General features: G+C 36.6%; 1 protein-coding gene across 1 annotated transcript; it reads left to right on the top strand.

Annotated features, from left to right (window-relative positions):
- Positions 1–1,164: 1,164 nt before the first annotated feature.
- Positions 1,165–15,944, top strand: LOC123722976. The gene is made up of 6 exons (XM_045685523.1): positions 1,165–3,137; positions 3,435–4,384; positions 4,622–6,700; positions 8,307–8,535; positions 14,409–14,604; positions 15,909–15,944. The coding sequence occupies exons 1-6, from the start codon at positions 1,540–1,542 to the stop codon at positions 15,942–15,944; spliced, it is 5,088 nt and encodes a 1,695-aa protein (XP_045541479.1). The 5' UTR covers positions 1,165–1,539.
- The last annotated feature ends 8,888 nt before the right edge of the window (positions 15,945–24,832 follow it).

The following is a 24,832-nucleotide window of genomic DNA, read 5'->3' as shown; positions in this document are numbered from 1 at the left end:
GTTTTTGGTTCCAACGTTTTCGTTCTGGAAATTTCGATCTGCAGAACAAGCCCCGTGGACGGCCTGAGACTCAAGTTGATAATGAAGAGTTGAAGGCTATTGTGGAAGCGGATCCATCGCAAACCACGTCCGAGTTAGCTGCAGGCTGCGATGTTAGTGATAAAACTGTTTTAATTCACTTGAAGCAAATTGGGAAGATTAAAAAGCTTGAAAGGTGGGTACCTTACGAATTGACTGAAGCAAACCGGCAAACGCGCGTCGACTGTTGCGTTACATTACTAAACCGGCACAATAATGAAGGTATTTTAAACCGAATCATTACCTGTGATGAAAAATGGGTTCTTTACGATAATCGGAAGCGCTCAGCGCAATGGTTGGATCCTGGCCAGCCAGCCAAATCCTGCCCCAAGCGAAAATTAACCCCAAAAAAGTTACTTGTAAGCGTTTGGTGGACTAGTGCCGGTATTGTTCATTACAGTTTTCTCAAATCTGGCCAGACTATTACGGCTGATGTCTATTGTCAGCAATTGCAAACCATGATGGAAAAGCTAGCGGCTAAACAACCTAGGCTGGTCAATCGCTCCACGCCACTGCTGCTTCACGACAACGCTAGACCACACACTGCGCAACAGACGGCTACTAAATTAGAAGAGCTTCAATTGGAAAGTCTAAGACATCCTCCGTACTCCCCGGACCTTGCTCCAACAGATTACCATTTTTTTCGAAATTTGGATAACTTCTTACAAGGGAAAAAATTCAACTCCGATGGGGCAGTCCAAATCGCCTTCAAAGATTTTATTGATTCCCGTCCGACTGGTTTTTTTAGTAAAGGGATCAATGAACTACCTATGAGATGGCAAAAGTGCATAGAAAATAATGGTTCATACTTTGATTAATTAAATATATTATATTAAAAAATATTCGACTTTTTGTTCCTCCCATACAAAACGCCAATTTCATATGTAAGGACCTAATATATATTGCAACAATAGCCAAGTATGAAATATTTGAAATTGTTTTAATGGCAAAATTCTTTTTTATTTTGTTAAAATAAATTGTATAATTGAATATAATTATTTTTAATTAACACTTAATTTAATTATTTAATTTCAAGTGTCTTAAATTGTGACTGAAATGTATGTTTTTTTAATTGTATATTATAACGCAAAGGTCTTCAGAACGCGCCCTTAAGTGCCATCAGCGCGTCCTTCGGAATGCGCCTCAACCGGCGGTGATTGGTCCGCGGCCGCGCCGCCATTATGTCCTTCCATCGCGCCTACGTGACTAGTCGGACGCGAACACTCTCGACGAAAGTACCGTTTTTACCGACGCGTGTGCGCAGATATAAAGTGTTGTTTTCTTAAAGTTGATTGTAAAATACCTTTATTAAATTTGTCAAACTAACTTTCGTTTTACTCCAAAATACCCGAAAACCCATGAACATTAAAAATGGCGCCCAACTAGAGGCTTTGGAGTAAACTTTTACGTGAACTTTTTGTGAAACTTCGTGAAAAGTTATTATCGTAAAAAAAAAAAAGTATGACAAAATCGCGCACACGTCGTCAGTCTCGTCGACAATCTGAGTTTTTCGACCCGGCGGAAGACGGTTCTTCCCCGCCGCCGACTACAACGGGAAATATGTCTGTCAACGACATGGCCGCCATGATGTCCACGTGGCAACGCAACCAAGAGGAAACGTTTGAGAGACTACTGCACACAGTTCTCAACCACTCGCAGCGGCCATCGTCCCCGCCCGCTCAACCTGCACATGGAAACTTCGCCTCGTGCAAGGCTCGCTATAGCGGAGCGCCAGACGAATCTCTCGACGGTTTTATAGATGCCGTAGAAGCCTACAAAGAATGTGCAAATGTAAACGAAACTAATGCACTACGTGGGTTGTCAATGTTGTTAACTCATGAAGCCGCGACATGGTGGCAAGGGGTTAAAACCACCACGAACAAGTGGGACCACGCCCTCACATCCCTCAGAGGTGCGTTTGGTGATAGCCGACCTCCGCATCGTATATACAAGGAGCTATTCGCCAACCCACAACAAGCAAATGAGAAAACGGAACTCTTTATCGCAAAAACACGAGCGTTATTATCACGTCTACCAAAGGACGATCTGACAACCAAAGTCCAGATGGACATGGTGTACGGACTACTACATAGTAAAATACGAGAGCGTTTGAGAAGAGAGGAGATTGATACATTCGACACGCTACTCAGAAAGTCTAGAGAGATAGAAGAATCTTGCGACGAGAGTCTATCAACCACTGGCCTTCAGAACAAGCTGCGACAACGCCAGTTCCCGCCAACTTCTCGTCACGCCGCAAGCGTCGCCGCCGCCCAGGGGTCAACGACCGCGCCACCACTAGCACCGCAGAGCGCGCCCAAGCCGCCTGCGCCCGCCGCTGAGTCCAGCGCCCACGGCACCTACCGCCGTCCTCCTCGCAACTCCGTGGTGCCGCACACACCGTCGTCTCTACAACCCCACGGCTCTTCTACGCCGTTCGCGAACGCCAAACGTCGATATTGCTTCTATTGCAAGAGTTATGGACATACACGTGATGAGTGTCGTAGGTTAGCAGCTAAAGGCAAACAGGACATTGATAATGCCGCCGACCCTATCCCGTCATGTTACGGATGCAACGAGAGAGGTGTCACTCGATCACAGTGTGCTAAATGCAATTCGGACTTCTCTGCGTGTGAATACGACCGTCCGAAAGGCGCGCTGATGGGAACTTACAGTACAAGGTATTCCACCACTGTTATCAAATCATCTTGTGATAAGGATGAGTCCCAGGTGAGTTCCACTTCATCTTATAACAGTGTGTCACATAAAGGTTTCCCCTCAAGCATGTTACCACCCCCCAAGTCCAACTTTGATTCAGTGAACCATAAACCGTCATTGGTAAATAATATTGCATGGGAATGCTCTGAAAATTTTTTGCCTACTCAATTTAAATCAGCTTTACCTGAATTGTTTCATACTAAAAATAATGACACAGAGTTTTTACCTAAACAGTTTACATCTGTGTTACCCGAGTTATTTTATGCTAACATTGATCACATAGAGTTTTTGCCTATTGATTTTACTGCATTCTTGCCATATCAATACTTTCTTTGTGATAATGGGTGTGTCGTTAATTTAAGTCGTGATACTAATATGTTTGAGTGCATGCCACATGATGTGCCTCCTCCGACTTCTAAGCTAACTAACATGCTTGGTGATTGTTCTATAAGTAAGTGCAATTTGACCACAACCAAATCAATCTCATTTTCGACACCTACTGATAAGAATAGGGTGACTATGATTTTTTCCGGACATCCGCGGAAATCGAACACAGAAGTTAGGGTGACCATGAAAAATGTTTTCCATGAACAATCCGGAAATATAAATAATTTGAAAAATAATTTTATTACGCCTACTAGGTTGACCATGCAGGACGATTTTAATAATAATCAAAAATTATTTCCTAAAGTTGAGTCACAATTTTTATTAAATAGAGCGACCACATGTTCGAACATTTCTCTGTCGACTCTTGAGTCAACTAATTCAAATGCTCATCCACAAGTGTCAGACACTTGTCAATCCCAACGGAGACCGATTCTAGGAGTGGAAATTCTAGGTGTAAGGGGTACCGCACTATTGGATACAGGTGCTAAAGGGTGTATTGCGGGTGCTTCCTTATATCAGGTGTTGCTTAAGCATAATCATGCCTGTCAAGAAACCACTAAACGCGTTCGTCTCGCTGATGGCTCCGTGCAGATTCGTGAGTTATTGGTTACTAACCTGCATGTTAAACTAAAAAGTAAACTATTGTGTTTGGAGTTCATTATTTTCCCACACACCGAATCCAATGATACTATTCTTGGTATGGATTTTATTGCTTCAGCGGGTATGGTGCTTGATTTCGCTGCTTCAATTTGGTATTTCTCTGGTGATGAGGTTACTTACCCATTGGAATATGAACTTTCCAGACCATGCGTGTCCGTATCCTCTGCAGATTTCCTACGTGAGGAGGAAGGAGTTATGCTGCATCCCGAAGAGAGACTGCTGTTGTCCGACTTCCTGAAACAGAACAAAGACCTGTTCGAACCAGGGGGAGGACCAACTCCGTACGCAGAGCATCACATCGACACCGGCGATAACGCTCCTATAGCCGTTCCACCATATAGGCTCACTCCAGCAAAAAAAGAGATAATGAAGGCAGAGTTGGAGAAAATGTTAGCAGACGACGTGATTGAAGAGTGTGAGTCTGCGTGGTCTGCGCCTGCTCTTCTTGTCCCGAAGAAGGACGGATCTTTTAGATTTTGCGTCGACTACCGTCGCCTCAATGCGATCACCAAGACCGATAGTTATCCAATTCCCTTAATCGATGATTTATTGCAGATGACCAAACGGGATTGTCACATGTCCACCATTGACCTGCGCGCCGGATATTGGCAAGTCAATGTAGCAGAAAAAGACAGAGACAAAACCGCCTTTATAAGTCCTTTTGGTACGTATAGGTTCAAGCGCATGCCGTTCGGCTTAAAAAACGCGCCATCTACCTTTCAGCGATTGATCGATCGTTTCCACTCGAGTTCGTCGTTGCAGGACATCACTTTGTTGGCATATTTGGATGACATCCTGGTGATCACACAGGGAAGTTTTCAGGACCATCTTCAGGATCTTGACAAGGTTTTTGACAGACTGCGTCACTTTGGGCTCCACGCGAACCGCGCCAAATGTCACTTCGCTCGCCAGGAAGTTACATACCTAGGCCATGTGATCACACCCAAAGGAATCAAGCCGGATAGCACCAAAGTCGACGCCGTCCTGAAAATGAAGGAACCACACAATCTCAAACATTTGAAATCATTTTTACAGACCTGTTCCTGGTTTAGGAAATTTATTCCTGATTTCTCGCGTATTGCCGAACCACTGTCAAAACTTACACGCAAAAACGAAGCGTGGACCTGGGGTGAAGCACAGCAACGCGCCTTTGACGTGCTAAAGAGTAAGCTTACTAGCGCTCCTATTTTGATACAGGCCGACTACACCCAGCCCTTCTTGTTGCGCACTGATGCCAGCAATTATGCTCTAGGGGCTGCACTTTTACAAGGTGACAATAACAATGAAAAACCAATCGAATACGCAAGTAGACTTCTGACTTCAGCCGAGAGGAATTACTCTACCACCGAGCGGGAAGCCCTCGCAGTCGTATGGGCAGTAGAAAAGTTTAGGGGTTACATTGATGGCCATCTATGCATAGTCAAAAGTGACCATCAGCCACTTAAGTGGTTGCTTACACTCAAGTCCCCAAGTGGTCGTCTCATCAGATGGGCCCTGAAACTCCAGGCGTTTGATCTCAAGATAGAGTACTCTCCAGGTAAAGTTAATACCTTAGCTGATACTTTAAGTCGACCTACCTGTAATGGTATCAACGAATGCGAAGTGTGTTCCGTAATCGTCGACTTACCTCAAGCACTGCCGAGTCAGCTCCGAGCCGAGCAGCTTGAAGATCCAGAAGTGGCTAAAATTATTCAAGATTTAGAAAGCACAGACGAACTTACCTCTACTCGGTGGCTGGAACGTGGTTACGTACTGCAGCAGGGCGTGTTATATCGTTATGATCCAGATAACGACTCCGAAGAAGCGCAGATGGTAGTGCCAATTTCAAAAAGGGAAGAAATTTTAAAGTCGTTTCACGATTCTCCAACTGCAGGCCACCAGGGTATTGAGCGGACTCTGCAACGCATCCGTGAGCACTTCTTTTTCACCGGGATGCGTCGTTACGTCACAGAGTATCTAAAAAACTGTGTGGACTGTCTCAAGTATAAAGCCGCAAATCAGAAACCAGCTGGTCTCCTCCAGACACCCGTGCTCCAACAAAGATCTGAAGTCCTTGCAGTGGATCTTTTCGGTCCCCTGCCTGAAGGAGATCAAGGACAACGTTGGGTCCTTCTTGTTGAAGACGTAGCTACCAGGTGGGTGGAACTGTTCTCGCTTGTGGAGGCCACAGCGGAAAATTGCGCCAAACTTCTCATAGAAGAATACTTTCTCAGATATGGATTGCCACGTCGAGTTGTGTCCGATAACGGCACTCAGTTCATATCCTCAGTAATGCAGCTGTCGATGTTTATTTTAGGTGTTAAACAAGAGCTCATTCCAGTTTACCACCCTGAAGCTAATCCCGCCGAGCGCAAAAATCGGGATCTCAAAGTACAATTGTCTTTGTTAGTAAAAAACGAACACCGTAACTGGCCTAAATATCTTGCCCATGTTCGGTTCGCTATGAACAGCGCCGTCTGTTCCACCACTGGGAAAACCCCAGCCTTTTTAACGTTCGCTCGCGAACTTCGCACACCTTTTGAGATGCACCATGATTTACGTGCAATCTTAGATAAGGAAAACTTTGTTCCTTCGGCTACTCCATATTTGCGTTCCTTCGTACGTGCCTTACAGGATATTCGAGATCGTGTTGAGAAAAAGCAAGATCAGCGTAAGGAGATAGGTGATACTGCACGGCGTTCTGTACCTTCTTATAAACAGAATGATTTGGTCTTGGTCAAAACACACGTACTGAGCAATGCCTCGAAAGGAAAAACTCGCAAATTCATGCCTAAACGAGATGGCCCATATCGCGTTAAACGAGTTGTAACTCCCACTACTTTTATACTCTCGAATTTGACTGACGACGACACTGTCATAGGTAAGTATCACAGTTCGGACCTGACCCCCTTTATTCAAACATCTGATAACGAGCAGACTACACCCGTTATTCCAAAGAAAGGTAGAGGTAGGCCGCGTATTAAACAGTCAGATACCAAGTTGGACCCGGGACGTGTTACCAACTTGGAGGGGGAGCCTATAACGCAAAGGTCTTCAGAACGCGCCCTTAAGTGCCATCAGCGCGTCCTTCGGAATGCGCCTCAACCGGCGGTGATTGGTCCGCGGCCGCGTCGCCATTATGTCCTTCCATCGCGCCTACGTGACTAGTCGGACGCGAACACTCTCGACGAAAGTACCGTTTTTACCGACGCGTGTGCGCAGATATAAAGTGTTGTTTTCTTAAAGTTGATTGTAAAATACCTTTATTAAATTTGTCAAACTAACTTTCGTTTTACTCCAAAATACCCGAAAACCCATGAACATTAAAATATATAATATTATGTCAGTTAGAATTATATGTGTTGTGTATTTATATATATTTGTTATGAGTAATACACATAGATGTGGTAGATATAGCCAAAAATAGATATTGTTTTAAATGTCCTAGAATGAATGGCGAAAAGTGACATCACAAGTATGAAAATCACAATTTAAATGTTACTTAGTGGAGCTAATTTATTGTATTTTATTAATTAAGTGCTACATGTAATAGGTAAATAAATTATATTATTGTGATTAAAAAAAAGGTTTTATATATGTATACACAAGAACAATGAATCGTTTTTTTTTAATTCTATTGCAATCCCCTCACTCCTACAAAAAGATCCCACTTTTTTTAGACCAGCTGCGTTATAAGAAAATTTTGCTATATATTTTGCATTTTCGCAGCACTTTCATCTGAAATGTGTCCAAACTATATTCTTCAATTAAATTTCAACATTCAATAATGTTACCTAATTATTTGACAAAACCGAGATGTACTCGATTGGGGTTGCCAGGTCGCCAAACCGACTACTAGCCGAACAGACCAGCCAGTTTGGCCGGACATTTGGATAAAAAGGTCGGACACCCTATATTATTTAGTATTTTGTCTCAGTATTAATAGTATAATACACTCTCGTTTGGGAAATGTAAAAAGCCTAACAAAAGCCGGACACCGTTTATTTTAGCCGGACACGCAATCAAAAAGCCTACCTATGTCCGACTTTATCCGGACGCCTGGCAACGCTATAAACGATAGTAATACTAGTTTATGTATTTTATATTCGGAACTAATAATAAAAAGTATTTAAAAGACATTAATTAATACTTATTGTTTACATAAATAATTTAGTATTTCAATTCTGATAAACCTGAAGTCAATTAATCTCATGCAATAGAAAAGTTGTACAACGGTAATAATATCGAAGACAATTATATTTACGCGGGAAAACGACATGGCGAACAGCGCACGCGTGTGTCATGCATGCGTCATTGCGTCGGTCACCCGCAGTCCATCGACGTCGGTTGGCATCGGTGTTCCCGACAAAATCCATTCAGTCGCCGAGAAAACGTTGTCGTGAGCGGTTATTTGTTAATTATCCGTAACAATCCTACCGACTATGTGATTGAAAAATCTCGCATTAAATCATTTGATAAATTTAAAGAGATGCATAGAAAATCTCTAGAGGAACCTGAAGCGTTTTGGTCTGAAATAGCTAAAGATTTTTATTGGCAAACCCCACCTCAGCCGGGGAAATACGTATCGTACAATTTCGATGTAACCAAAGGCGATATCTTCGTGAAATGGATGGACGGCGCAGTCACCAACGTCTGCTTCAATCTTCTGGATAGAAATGTGAGGAACGGCTATGGCGATAAAATTGCATATTATTGGTAAGTAAAATTTCCTACTCATCATATCACAAAATCAATAGACAGCTGAGCGAACATCCGAGACGGCGCACATTCATATTGATTTTTTACTAATTCTTTTTTTTATTTTATTAATGTATAATGTATTTTGTCGGCTACATTTAATTTATAGGTATACTTAGTTTTCTTTCATGTGGACCATGAACCTTGATATTTTTTTTAAATTACGAAACGAACTTCCGGGGTTTTTCTTTGTCATTTAAGTAAGCGTATGTAGATTTTACGGTTTCTAGTTAATTTACGTCATGGGTGTTCCTAAAACAAAGTAAGAACTTACAAAATAAAAAAGAATTTATTTAAACGCTTTGTAGAAGATATTGTTTTATAGACTTTACCGACGACATTTCAATTACAATAAACCGCGACATAGTGATGAATAGAAACTTTTTTGATTCACGTTTACATCCATTATCCACCTTTTCTATATATTTAGGTATTTTAAAATTTTTATATATCCCAACAAGAAATCTCTAATCCGGTTGACCTCCTTAATTTGACCTCGCTCTTGGGCGCTCCGTACTAAACCTTCTATTAACTGACTGAGAAAAATATGTGATTTTAACATGTTAATTAGAGACAATATATATTTTTACTTATGTTAAACCAAGTGAGTTAAACTTAAGTAAACACATTGTCATCTCTCTCATATACTTTGGAAAAAAAAAACAGAAACATCAAAATATTTTCAACAAGGGTTTCTGGTTTCAAGCTGTGAAAATCCACGATGGGAAAATTTAATTGGGCACTAAGGAAGACTACTATTAATAACATACACTAAGGGGTTAGCCTTGCCTGGCAGTATTACTTATTAATTTACTATTTGATGTGAAATTACATAATTTTTGGCTACATTATTCGTATGTGGATGGGTTCGAAAGATAGTAATGTTAGAATAGTAGGTCGGAGCTCGTCCCCCGGGGATGCTATATGTAGGTCAGTAGCACAAGGCTGGCTGAAGGACTGCCTGCTTGCATGAATATGTAGCTTCTAGTGTTTCGTAACACATTATATAACAGTACGGGCGAATCTTTACAGTTCCCTTATACTTTAATGTTAATTATAATCTCCATTTTCAAAGGTATTCTATGGCAACACCATATCTTCCAACGAACCGTTCGATGCAGAATTTGCACACGCTTGTAAACCTGAAAGTTATATGAGATTACGTTTTTCCGTTTAGCGCAATTATTACTTTAATTTATCCATACAAGACAGATGATGTTCTGTTTTCGCCTATCCTAATACAAATCAACCCTTTGTCAGTAAATGATTGAGTCTCAGCGGTGAAAGAACAATAATTAAGTTACGTTTTATGTCAGGTTTAATTAGTTCTGGTAGCAGAATCTGCCCCCTAAAAAATGTAAAGAGTAGTTTTTGTACATATGCAACCGTATTCTCTGCGTTGACTACTAATTTCCTAATATGAGATGTGCAATAGGATGTAAATAGCCGGTGAGAACTGTTCGCAACATTTTATTGATGTTAATTGTTAATTCCTACGTTTTTTTTTTTCTTAATTATGGCGTTACTCATTTTGTTTTATGCAAGTATCATATCAAGGTTTTTGTTTTAAAAACTTCAGATCATTTTGTTGACAATGTACAAAAAATGCTTTTAAAAATGTTGAACGACGGATCTATTAACGGATTTGATAACCTACGATCTAATCGTGGTCGGTTCTTAATAAAATCGAAATAGTGACGCCTAAAAAAAATATGTTTTTTTAAATAAAGAACGAGACAATGATTTTAACAATCAATTAAGAATTGCAATTACGTCGACATGTTTATTTGTGAAGCGCTTCATTCTATTTTGGTTATTCATCATCATCAATTAAGAATTCGAAATCAATTAAGAATTGCAATTACGTCGACATGTTTATTTGTGAAGCGCTTCATTCTATTTTGGTTATTATGTTGTTTAATTCTTGCTTGCAAGACCTACCGTGTCTTCTGAGACCAAAACTTCCATTTAAAACATAGTGTTATCTGTGGTTTGTTAGATAATGACAGGGATGACAATATGGTATACAGAGATTTTGTCTTAGAAACCAACGGTTACTGTTTTTACCGTCCTTTATGGCAATATTTGGGAGAAGCCTATGTATGCAGTGGATATTAATACTGCTTTAATGCTGTATTTCCTAACATTTAAGCACGCTTAGAGTATATTGATACATACATATCTCATCGAAAATAAACAAAATAAACTTCGATAAAATCCTGTTGCGTTGTTATTTCGCTTTGCTGTTGTTTTTATTTGTTGCGATTATATTTATTTAGCAAAGGCCATTTATTTCTTTTTATTAATGTTGGCAGGCGAATAAGATTATACAATATATGTTTACTTGATGGTAAAATGAACCTGCAACAAAAGTACGGAGATGTCAGATTATTTCCATAAGATTTCTGCATATGGCGATGATTTATATTCCTGATCAGACTATAAAATAGTTCTAAAGCGTTCTGTTTAATAAAGTATTTATTGAAGCCATGCATAATTCAATCGTGCTATGCGAAATATTATTAACTTTTAAATCTTTTAAGTAGATTTGAGTAAAAAAAAAATACTTTCGCATTTGGTTATTATTTATCAAATATTATAACAATTTAACTTTCTAAGACTATATTGTAAAATGTTCATATGTCCTGTTTAATTCATAACTATAACGGAAGTTCTCACGTCTATTTAACATAAGAAGGTCGTAGGAAACAGTACTTGCTATAGGCCATGTACGCGCACGAGCCCGCGCGAGTGACGTCACCGCACCGCAGCGAGCTGGCACCGCCGCGAGCGCCGCTTCCCCGTCCCGGCAGTCGCAAACCAACAACGACGCGAGACGCACGCTCTTTTATATTAAAAATTTGCTGTAATTTCTTACAAATATACGGATTTTATGTACAATTTTGTTTTGCTGAATTCATCGCAAACAGGCCACATTTGACATATATTAATTTTAGCTTCATAGTAAGGTGAGCTACTTAAAAACATTGATTAAACTGAATGAATCGATTTAGGCTTACAAAATCATGTGAATCGAAATCGGTTATTATAAAATATCCATGTTTTTTGTTAGATGTTTTTGTAATGTCTTTAGTGTTTAAAAAGAGTTCATTGTCGCAAAATTGTAACGTCGCGACGTTCGATTGACATTATTACAAAATATATGTAATCTAAAATCGACAAAAAGGTAAGAATTGTACAGTTGTAACTTCAAATAAATAAATAATATTTTATACTCGCCGTTACAAGGTTACGTTGTTGGATTCTGATGATGTGTCAAATGTGACCTATTAAAGTGGTCCACCCATATCTTTCTACCTAAACCAACACTATAAATATACGCTGAGTAGGTGTTAAAATGACAGCTTTCGCTTAAAAGCAGCAGTTGTCGTGTAGGTACAGAGGTCAGTAGGTACTAAATATGATTTTAAATGAGTTTGTATTATTAAGCCACGGTCTCAATGAGGAAAAGTACCGTATTGTTTATAGGAAATTTTACTTTAAGAATGACATCTTTGGTTTCTGAGACCAAAAAGTCTTAAAACATACCGTCATTTATCTCATTATATTTAACAAAACAGAGAACAATATTTTTATGTAGAGATTTGGTCTCAGAAAACAACTATTAATGTCACAAAAATTTGACCTATACATTCAAAGATTTTCAAGTAATCGCTTATTTGCCGCTGTCAATCGGGCAAAAACTGGCTTACAATCTTATAACCATTGACATTCGTAGGCATTACCAACCTTGTCGTTAACTTCTAATCGGAACAAATACGCATTTCCGTGTTACATTCTATTCAAAAAATAGTCGTGTCCGAATGAAACTAGCGCGGCTAATGTTCCGTATCTTTTAATTGTTTAATCTATATATATAAAAGAAAGTCGTGTTAGTAACACTATTTATAACTCAAGATCGGTCGAACTGATTTGGCTGAAAATTGATGGGGAGGTAGCTTAGATCTAGGAGACGGACATAGGACCTTTTTATCTTTTGTGCATTTTTTTTTATTCCGCGCGGACGGAGTCGCGGTTAGAAGCTAGTGTTTTATAAAGTACTACGTTACAAAAATATACTACGAAGAAAATAGCATATATCGATGAGTCCTATGTGTAAGGGCCAAAGTAACAAATTGATGATTTTTACTTTTTATGTTAAAAGCTAGTCTTTACGTCTTAGTCTAGTTAACAATATGCACTAAACACAAATACACATTTACAGGTGTTAACGTGTTTTTTTTGCTGAAGTAAAAGGGCCTATGCGGTAATCTTTTCTTATATGGTTGAAACTTTTTTTTAACCTAAAAAAACCACGATTGGTTTACATGAAATTAAAAAATATTAAAACATTACTCGCTCAAACTCTATCAATAAAAAGAGTTATAGATTGAGTAGTATGTGGTAATTGTTGATTATATTTTTTTACGATTCATCATTGACCATTTTGTTATCACTAGTAGGTAGCAATATCAATGAACTGACATTAATTCCTATTATATTATGTATGTGGTACGCATCACTTAGTGTGTTAACACCGGTTCATACAAACTTACAGTGCGATCAACTTATAATATAGCAACGGACTGCAATGGAACTCATTAAATTAACTTTAGAACATGATATTTATAATGCTTCATTGTAAATAAATAAATTCATATGAATCTGTCACGATTTTTTTACTACATTGTAAAACTTACATAACTTCAGTAAAGCTGGAAATTTTTCAGCACATTCTTAAAAAGACATGGCAATGATATCTTGTATCTCTCTCTCTTGTTGGTAGAGTCAGCTTTCATTTTTCATTTCTTCCACTTTGTTCTATCCTCGACATATTGATACTTAACGGTTCTAATGTCTTTCAGTATAACATTTCCACTGTGTTTGGGGTCCGCCCCTGACACTTTGTCCTTGAAGGGATCTATGAATAGTAGGTTATCTTAAATCGCACAAATTAAGTTCATAAACTTTTTATTCGGAATCTATCTATATATATATAAAAGAAAGTGTGTTAGTTACACTATTTATAACTCAAGATCGGTCGAACTGATTTAGCTCAAAATTGATGGGGAGATAGCTTAGAACTAGGACACGGACATAGGAACTTTACTTCTGATAAGATAAAGTTTCCCATGATTGTAACATTTCACAACTTTCATTTTTGTTTCTACATCAAACAAAATTATATAAATTACATTTTTTAATTTGATATGACTATTGTTAATAATTTGATAAGCTATAATTAGTTTAATAAATAGCAATCTTAAATTTTCTTATTTTATTCTCTTCTATTTCTCAGTACGGTACGTGATTATGCGAAGGGCGTTATTTATTTTATTATTGGAAGATGTGCTTAGAATGACGTTCATTTTAATACTTCTGAATCATAAAATAAAACACAAGACCGTTGAGTAGAATTTCAATTAAAATATAAAAAAGTATAAAATAGCATTACTCTACGCGTATGAGAGATGGCGTTTGTTCCGAACAAGGCATCTCTGTTATTAATTCCACGTTAACCTATCTCTGGACATCTAAAGATAGGTTTTAACACAATGTCAACTTTATTGACACATATTAATAAAGTTGATTTTGTGTTACAATCTATATATATAAAAGAAAGTCGTGTTAGTTACACTATTTATAACTCAAGAACGGCTGAATCGATTTGACTGAAAATTGGTGGGCAGGTAGCTTAGAACCAGGAAAAGGACATAGGATAATTTTTACCCCGTTTTCTATTTTTTATTCCGCGCGGACGGAGTCGCGGGTAAAAGCTAGTTTAATATAATCAGATGTTTGTGTATTAATCAATTAATTATTTGTTATAGGGAGGGCAACTGTCCCGAAGACTACAGCCGCGTGACATACAAAAAACTAATGGATCTCGTCCGTCAGTTTGCGAATGCTCTTCGTGATATCGGTGTGTCCAAAGGTGATAGAGTTTCCATCTATATGCCAATGATCTTGGAGACGGTCGTCTGTATGCTCGCCTGTGCTAGGATTGGTGCCATACACTCTGTCGTGGTGAGTTCATATATTATAGTTTAACATTTTAAATGAACCCTCATAAAACATAAATATGATTTCTTTTCTCGATGTAACATACAGACACTCCAATTTTATTAAAATGTATATTTATGTGATTGTGTATCACCATTAAAAGCCAACGAATTTCTTTTTAAAAATCAATATATACTACTCAAAACAAAATAAGGGCCACTAGTTTATTTACATTTAAATGCACTTTAGTAAACAGAAAGTAACTGATTAGTACTCGTATTTACTTCTGATAGTGATTTCTTTTGTTCATGTTTTTCATTCAAAATGGCCAATTTCATTATGAACTAAAAAAAAAAAAAACAATTCGTGATTATTCTTTTTTGTAGTTACATAAGTTAAACAATATAATGTCTTTATTGTTTTCATTGTACAGCATAAAATCTTAGTGGCCCATATTTTGTTTTGAGTAGTGCATATATATGTAAATAAAAACATGTATACATAATTAATTAAATTTCAGTTTACGTTAACATTTAACTTATTAAAATCGCTGTTGGGGTAATTGAAACTGAAGGAGTGAGGTGAAGGTTGTTTTATTATACAACGCTGTACTAATAGAGTAATACTGATTTATCTACTCGTATTTAGCAGCACATACGTGTTACATAACCGTGTGATCTCCGAATGCTAATATGTAATTAGTTAATTATTCTTTGTTTACTATTTTTTTTATTAATTACTGTATCTATGTGTCGTAAACATGCCAGTAGATATTGGATTTTTTTAACGTTACGTTTTGACGTCTTTCTCTTACTTCAAAATATTTTTCTCTAATTAAAAAATGTTCATTAGAGTTAAATAAAAAACTTAATTGTTTACTATTAAAGTTATAATTGATTTAATAATAAAAGTATTCTGCGAATATCAACTCATATCAACGTTAATATGAAATTATTGGAAAACAATCGTAATAGAAACCATTCAAGGTTAGCTGTTGTCATGGTGATAATACCCAACAGTTCGAACTTAACCTTAGTTCTTTTATAATTGATATTGACCGTGACAGAATCACGTTAGCAATGACTTTTCCTCACTCCCTTGAAAGCGGATCGATTTTATTAAGTCGTCTTCTTTTAAGAGTCTTATACTGATGAATAATTTAAGCATTGAAGAATAAGATAGTTGAAAAGAAGAGTTGCTTATCAGCTGAACTTCACGAACTAGGTTCCACTAGTTTAGTAGAGGTGGTTGTCCAGGTTCCGGTTCGTTTTTGCTGAGGAATATGGGTTAGTTCTGGTTTAAATGAACTGTCGTGATTTAAATTACAGGGCCAAGAAGGGGTGCTGTACACTCATCCGAATTGAAAACCTATTGGACTGATTTCGGGCATCAAGGTTTTTACTCGCTGAATCTAACTCTTGTTTTTGTTAGGTACTAATAGCCGAGGAGTCACGCTATAAAGCTGCCTAGCTGAGGAGCTACAGCGTTTGGTAGTTTTAGAGCTGCTTAGTCTTGCCATTTTTCTTTGACACCATTGATTTTCTTGACTATGAAGTGAGTGCAAGTGGAGTTGGTCCTGGCTACCATGGAACTGAGGCTGTATCTGGGTTTTTCGATCCAGCGCGAACAAGGTGGATTTCTGAGACCTTCTGGATATTTTGGGAAAATTCATAAAAATTACCCTTCATATGGAACACAGATAACTGATCTTTTAAAAAGTGACAAAAGAATATTCTTGGCGTGGCAGTGGGCCCTGCTTCTCAAACGTTGAAGGAATATTTTCTGAGTGACCGCGGAAACATAGTTCATTTCCACATTGAGCCATGACCCGGTTGAGATGGTTGAGCTAGAATTTATTAACTATATTTATGTATTGGCTGTTGAGGATGGAGAACAGGACTGGATCACCACAGGCTAGTCATCCGATGAAAAGATTCGATAAATTTTTAATAACTTCAAGCGAAGGGACTCGCTTTTAGCAGGAAGGCCGAGCTGTAAGCTATTTTATATATTCTGTAATTCCATAACCTAAAACATTATTTTGTCTATTCTATAAATCAATAACACTTTTGTTTATTTTAAAATAACATCATTTATCATTGATTTGGAATCCACCATATTATTTAAATATTTGATTCACAAATTTGAAATAGAAATATTCTACTTATTTTGTTATTAATCGGACAGTAATTCGATATCGTAAATTAAAAGTATTGTAATGACTAGTCTGAAGGACAGCCAAGTTGGCAGCATTCGGGGAATCGTGCGACTGATGTAAGATTAGTAATTGTAAAAAGGTTGTTATTTACAATTCATCAAAGAAAATATACGAGGTAAAGAAGATTGTATTTTATTAAAAGTATTCTCCGGCTGTGACTCCCACACTACTATACTTTCAACACTAATAAATCCAAGTTGTGAATCAAAGTTATTAACAGAGGTAGTCCTTACACTACCATCCGAATGTAATTCTAAATTATTGTATGGTGAAATTGATATTTGGCATAAGTTGAATAACAATAAATGGATTTATGTTCAGTCAAATATAAACTTACAATAAAATGCGATGACGCAATTAGTGATCACTCGTTAATCGGAACGGGAATAGTCAAAGTCACCGATAACTGTATTGGTTTTTCTAAGACTATTCAGTTGATGCCAGATAGCTCAATTTCTGTTAAAATATCGTCTCCTTTAGACATAAATTTTGATATAACTCTTGATGATTGTTGTAAGAAAGACATATTCAATAAATCATTACCATATATTACTCCTATATCTTTAAGCAAAATTGATCTAGATTCATCAAAATACGCAAATCACCAAATGGATGATTTAGAGAAAGAATTAAATAATGTACAAAACGAATCTCATTTTATTAAATATGTCTCCTATTATTCTACATTTACTTATATCTTTATTGTTTGTTTAATTTTCTATATTTGTTTCAAATTGTATAAATGTTACAAACAAAGTCGCCACAGCAGTGTTGGTTGTTGTATACAAATATTCAATCAATGCCATAATAAAAAATCAACTAACCAAAGTAATAAGTTGTCAAATGTCATAGAAATGACATATATTAAACATCCGACGATGAGAAATCTACTAGATCTCTACCAGTTATGAATTACAAATCATGTAAACTTAATCCAGGTAAAAACCTGACAATGTCAAAAAGAAATATAAACTTTTAAGTAATTGAATGTTACTAATTTTGTCTAATTAATAATTTCTATATCATTTGTTTAACTATGTTTAATTTCTAGTTCTACTATTTTTGAATTGTGAAAATTTTATTCAACTACTGTCAAGAAAAACTCCAATTCATTGCACAGTGAATACTTTTATTCCATTTTCAACATTTCTAACGGTCAATTCTACTAGACGACTGTCTTTCCACTAGACGACTTATCACATCGACGGATATCCAACGACTGGCCGAGCTCCTGACTCAATAATCAAACGCTGTTTCAACCCCACCACTCTCAATCCATTCGCCGGAAGTTGTCACAAAAGAGTGGCGGGGTCGAGCAGTGCTGCCATCTAAGAAAACTAAAACTACCTTTTATAAAATTATTACACTACTATTTTCAAGAATTATTACTATATTTACTAATTCCAATGTGTTTAATTTCTAGTTTTACTATTTTTTTGAATAATGGACATTTTGTTCAATTACTAATTCTAAGAATTTTTACTACATTTACTATATCATGTGTTTAATTATAATTCTACTATTTTTGATTATAACATCATTGTATTGTTATTTCTAAGTTATTATTACTATGTCTTATGTTAATGTTGTCCAACTTCAATTTTCTATTTTTAATGATGTTCAATTTCTGTATGTTATTTCTATTTTCAATGGTCTCCTAATTCGCGATTTTAATTTTAATTCCAATTCTAATTCTACTTCGCTTCATCTTAAATGGATAAAGCTTCGTCAAAAAGGGGGAGCTGTTATAACCCTTCGCAGTATGGACGTATTGATTAATCAGCAATATATTGAAGACGAAGTTTTCCATTGTTGTAATTACTGTTGCAATATCTGCCATCAGCAGATATAGCTTTCTTTATAAATAATTTATACAAATAATTCAGTCGATTGCTAGAGCTCGAGGTGACAACCCGGATTCGGAGACCATCTAAGTTTTCAATTAAAAAGTTTGTGGAAAAGTTTTGGGTTTTCTTTTTAAAAAGAACCCCAGCGCCGCCCGCAAAACAGAACGTTATATAAGCCTATCGAGCATTTTAACTAATGAACGTTATAAACGTTTCATAAGCGTTTTTTATGAATAAGACCGTTAGAATTTAATCTCTCACATCCACTGAATGTGTATTATATTGATGTCACATGTCATATGACACTCTGAGGAAGAAGACAAATGTAATGACACCTCTCACATTAAATTTAGTTCAGTCATTTAAGCTGTAGGCGGTCACAAAGAAATTTACATACAAACAAACCTACACACATAAAAACTTACATACACAAGTCAGTTGGGTAAAGAATTGCAAATTAATACCAATCACAGCTAAACGAGTTTATAATTTACCTAGTCACATTTCAAACTAACAAAGTACACACTCGAGTAAAAAAAAACTCACCGGAATGTCTTTCACATCTAATTCTTCTAAATTAACCTCTCTCTGTATTTCTGTATCACAGACATTAACAATCTTATCTTCTAGAAGATTCTCTTCTCTCAGCGTATCTTCTGTATTAAAATCGTGCCAATTCTCAGAATCACTGATCTCATCAACTTTGATTTTATCCTTTTTTTTCTTGATTTTCTTTTTTAATCTAGCTTTATTCTTCTGTAAAATAAATCGATAATAATTTAGCTAAACAAAAAACAAATTTAAAAAATATACCAATCAAGAATGTGCTTAAACCAATACTATTGTTTGACTTTAATCAAAAAATACCATTTTTGGGGTGTATTTTTTCACAAATACTTTCTATCCAAATGTATTTTTCAATTAACTTTTCACATTTCACGATTATGCACAGACAAATTCATATTTTAAATTCACTATACTGCAAAAATATACATAAAATATACAGTAAAACCTGGATAAGCGAGAAACCTCTATGAGCGAGAAACACTGGTTAGAGAGAAACCTCTATAAGCAAGTGTCATTCTCCAACCCTCTATAAGTGTTAGAGATTGGCCTTAAATATTATATTCAAAACTCTTTACATTTTTTTTTTTTCTTATATATTTTTTATTGACAATTCTATTTTTGATGTGAAAAAATATATACAGTCTGAATGGATCCCAAGGACGAAATAAGTGTTCTTTATTTTAGTTATTCCAACAATAAGCGAGAAACTCTGATTAGAGAGAAACCTCTACAAGCCAGAAAAGTATCAGTCCCTTGGACTCTCGCTTATCGTGGTTCAACTGTAATTGTTACCTTTTTATTGGATTCCTTAGTATGTGTGACATTGAGATCTCTGCCAAATGTCTCTGGTTCAAAATGCATCTCATCTGTGGCCTCGCTCTTAAGCTTGTCTATGGGTATGTCATCGTCGGACTCCTCCTTCACTATTGTCTCTGGATAATTTATATTTACAACTTGCTGTATCTTAAGCTTTGGTTCCTTGGCTAAAAATAATTTCGATGAACCATTCTGTGGAACGAAATTAATCAAATTAATGTCTATATGTCATATAAAAAAATCCTATTTCATACACACTATGTGTAACGAAAAACTACTTTTGAAACTTTTTGTCTGTCTGTCCGTATCTGTAAGTCCAAGATTGGTCCACTTTATTTCCATAATGGCTGGACCGATTTTGACTGGACTTTTTTTATAACCGAACGGGGCAAACAAGCTGCGGGAACACTAAGGATGACAGACTTTTTATGAAAGGTAGCTATTGCATGTAGAAGTTAGGCTATTTTTTTGATCCTGCCCAGACAAAGTTGCGGACAATAGCTTATATTCAACATCCAGCTTCCCAGAAATCTGGAAGACCGCCATAATCCGACCTCTACCAAAAAAACCTAACCCCCAGGAACTTAAAGATCTTCGCCCGATCAGTGTATTACCCTGTATTTAAAAAAATGTTGAGAAAGTTGTCAAACTCCAATTAGTGGAGTACTTAGAAACTATCAATGTACTACCCGAATTCCAGTCTGGGTTTAGAAAAGGTCATAGCACAACCACAGCTCTTTTAGATGTCACTGACAACATTATCACCGCTCAGGACGACGGCATGTGCACATTGTTAGTGCTTCTAGATTTCTCACGGGCATTTGATTGTATAGATATATCACTACTTCTCTCTAAGATGTCGTATTACGGGTTCGAACCGAATACGACACACGTCAATACTTGACTACAAAGACTTACGGCCCATTAGCGTCTTACCCACTCTGTCAAAGGTTCTGGAGAGGATAGTCTGCAATCAAGTAACGGCTTACCTCGAAGAAAAACTTATACTCCCAGACATACAGTCAGGGTTTCGAAAGGGATTCAGTACTGCCTCAGCCTTATCGCATGCAACCGACGATCTCCTGTCTGCTAGCGACGAGGGAAAGGGCAGTATTATTATCTTGCTCGACTTCTCCAGGGCCTTTGATTGTATTAATAAAAAGTTATTACTAGCCAAATTATCTTACTACGGATTTACTAGAGAAGCTTGCCAATGGTTCTCGTCCTTTCTTTTAAGTAGGAAACAATTCGTCGAGTGTTTAAATGATGAAGGTAGACCAGTCCGTTCAGAAGAGCAAGATGTGCCCCGAGGAACTCCTCAGGGGTCAATTTTGAGCCCAATATTATTTGCGATTTACACTGCGGACCTAAAAAATCAAATTCAACATTGTAACGTCCACTTATACGCCGATGACACACAACTTTATTTTTCGTTTAACCCTAAAGAAACCAACATAGCAATACAAAAAATTAATATAGATTTGAAAAATATATAAGAATGGGCAAAAAAGAATACTTTAGTTTTGAACCCCTCAAAATGCAAATATATGATTGTAGGCACCAAAAAGCAAATTCAGGTAGTTGAACGTCATAGGCCACAATTAATACTCAAAAACAAGTGCTTGGAAAGGGTCTCCGTAGTTAAAAATCTAGGTCTGCACATGGACAATGATCTGCGCTTAGTTGAACATATCAATATGGCTATAAGAAACGCTTTCTATCGACTGAAAGTTCTCTACGGAGTAAGACGGTATCTGACAGAAAATGTCCGGCTGAGGCTTGTAGAGTCTTTAATATTGTCGCGTTTTAATTACTGTGACGTAGTCTACGGACCCCGTCTATTTTTAAAAACTCAACGGGCCATACAACGCATGCAAAACGCATGCTTGCGTTTTTGTTTTGATATACCACGCCATGAACATATTACTCCATATTATAATAAATATTGTGTATTGAAAATGTCCGGTCGCCGCGTACTACACCTTACTAATATGGTGCATAAAGTTGTAAACTCTCATCGCCCTAAATATCTTTTCGATAAATTACAATGGAGGAAAGACGCTACGACTCATTTTACAAGAACCACCGTACAAAATAAATTGGTCATCCCAAAGCATAAAACTATCGGCGTTAGAGGTGGTTTTAAATTCGCAGCCGCGAAAGTTTGGAATGATCTCCCGCCACCACTTTACCAAGTTTCGTCACATCCAGTTTTTGCTAAAAAGTTCAAAAAACACTTAATAGAGTCACAAATAAATCAATAATTTAGTATGCATGTTTTATATTAATATCATAAAGCGGTTTGTCGTATTTTTTTTTTTAACCTCATTATATTATTATTTAACAGTAGTACTTGTTTTAATATACTTCAGATATGGTGTTTTAATAGTACCAAATCAATCATGTAATGTTGATTTTTTTTTTTTTCATTGTGTTCTTGTCATTGAAATGAAATGAAATGAAATGTTACTAGTTCTTAATATGTATTTTTCATGTTAGGTTACCTTATTATTATTTTTTTTTTGTTTTTCTTTACGTGTCATTTGCATGTTCTTTTGTATGGTCATTGAAGTGGATGTTATATAATTGAATAGACTGAGTTATCCCTCCATGTTATGTAATTATTCAGGTGGATGTAAAGGAGCCAACTGAAAACCAGCGCAGGGACTGCTTTAGGCCGTCTCTGCATACGCTGAGTTGGCCCCTTTTACCACATTTCACTAAATTATTTTCATAAACATGTGGTGTGAATTTTTTTCTCTTGTACTTGTGTGGTAATAAACGAGTTTCTTTCTTCTTTCTTTCTTTCTTACGGAGAAATGGTTCCATAGTTTCCTCACAGGTCGTGGTCAGTGTGTCGAAGTGGCTAGAGACGACGGTCTCACATGGCGTTCAGATTATCGCCCCCTTACAAGAGGAACCCCCTAGGGAACTATCCTATCTCCTATTCTCTTTGTTTTATATACTGCTGATATAATAAAGTGCATACAAAATTGCAAATATCATTTATACGCTGACGATTTACAGATATACATCTCATTTAAAAGTAGTGAATTGGACTCTGCTATAAAATCTCTTAATGAAGACCTTGAAAGGTTACAAAATTGGTCCATAAACAACAGTCTTATTCTAAATACCGGCAAGACGAAGTACAAAAATTTCGGATCCAAGTATCAAATTAACAGTATACCGACTGATTGCCAGGTAAGGTTAGGAAATGAGATTGTTGAGCGTGTTTATGAAGCTTTTTTTCGAAATTTAGGATTAGAGCTAGACCAATGTCTAGCTCTAATCCTAAATTTCGAGCTTCACGTACAATGGCGGAAATTCCCGGTGTTCCACTTAACGAAAATATGCCTTGCACCGTGCAACGAAACAAACTCCGCCCCCTTTTTACGGATAGCCAATGAGTTAGCAATGAGTTGCGCAAGCGACTGGATAATAGTAAAAACAATCAGTTGCGTACTGCTCTGCATCCCTGCGTGTTGTTACTGCCGCTGTCTTTGTTATGCGTTTTAAGTTTTACGACCTCTGTTTGTTTTTTGGACTTTTGTGATTTGTGCCTATTAGTGACCTCTGCTTGTTTTCCGGACTGATAGATCGCCTTACGTTTACCTGTGCTAGAACCCTGGACTTAATCTGTAATCATTTAACATAATGCCGCGTAATCTTCTTGCTGAAGAAAGAGAACAAATCATCGTTTTGCATCGGGAAGGTTTCAACATCTCTCAAATAGCGGATGAACTTAATGTTGCAGTAAGTAATATGTTTTTATAGACAATGAAACGTAATTGATTAGTTATAAATATGTAACTCAAAACTTTTGAATAAATAAGAACTGTATTTATTACTTTGATTCATTGTAGGTTTTTTTTTTTGATTAGCGTTATTACTTTGAACACGTTTATATCTGCTTGCCACTTAGTGTTCTCTGATTGTTACAAGTTATCGTTCAAAAACTAAAAACTACATGTTTTTGAATATGCCATATTAGACTATATACTATATGTTTTTGGAAATAATGTAATAATAGATTGATAATATCGATTTTTAATTAAAAGCCATAATATCAGCAATTCCGTAAGTTCGTAATGTAAAGATTACACAGCGTAAATATTTCAAATTTATATGTGTATACAAATATATTTATAACCTTAGGTTTAGCTTAACCCAATGTAAATTATAACCGGCAACGCAAGGTAAATTAAAAAATCTTAAAAGAAAAAAAATATCACAAACCACATTGACTTTTTTATATACTTAAACACTTCTTATCTAAAACTATTTTTTAGCCTAGACTTAATAACAAGACCTTTCTCTATTGTCTTATAATGGTTAAATATACAAATATCTGTTTATTTAGTTAACTTATTAAATCAATTTATAAACATATTATCTAAAATAAAAATCAGATGCAACAGTTGGAATTACAGATATATTACGTTACATATGTTTTAATTTTATTTTTTCTGTCTTTCGTTTAATATAAAAGTTATTTTACAGAGAGCTACAGTACGCCGGTGGGTGGAGCGCTACGAGAACGAAGGCTCGCTGTTAGATCGAGTACGAATCATGCCGTTGCGTGTTGCGCAGCAGCCCCAAATAAATCAGATGTTGCAACACTACTCCGAGCAGCCCTTCACTGCTACAAAAGTTTTTGCTCAAAAATTTGAGTGCTCGGTAAAAACCATTCGCAATTATCTACACAGAAACGGTGTCCATAATAGGACACCAGCTAAAAAAATTGGATTAACAGAAGAGCATCGCACCGCAAGACTACGTTTCGCTAGAGAGTTTAGAGATT

This window comes from Papilio machaon, chromosome W (assembly GCF_912999745.1).
Source record: "Papilio machaon chromosome W, ilPapMach1.1, whole genome shotgun sequence".
NCBI classification, from domain to species: Eukaryota; Metazoa; Arthropoda; class Insecta; order Lepidoptera; family Papilionidae; genus Papilio; species Papilio machaon.
Note: the sequence above shows the minus strand (reverse complement) of the source record. Positions and strands in the feature narration are given on the sequence as shown.

Excerpts from the sequence above, each read along its gene's own strand:
- LOC123722976 (XM_045685523.1), top strand. The coding sequence starts at position 1,540 with ATGACAAAATCGCGCACACGTCGTCAGTCTCGTCGACAATCTGAGTTT. Across the intron at positions 6,701-8,306 it reads TGACGACGACACTGTCATAG|AGATGCATAGAAAATCTCTA; the intron begins GTAAGTATCACA and ends ATAAATTTAAAG. Across the intron at positions 14,605-15,908 it reads GTGCCATACACTCTGTCGTG|GGCCAAGAAGGGGTGCTGTA; the intron begins GTGAGTTCATAT and ends TTTAAATTACAG.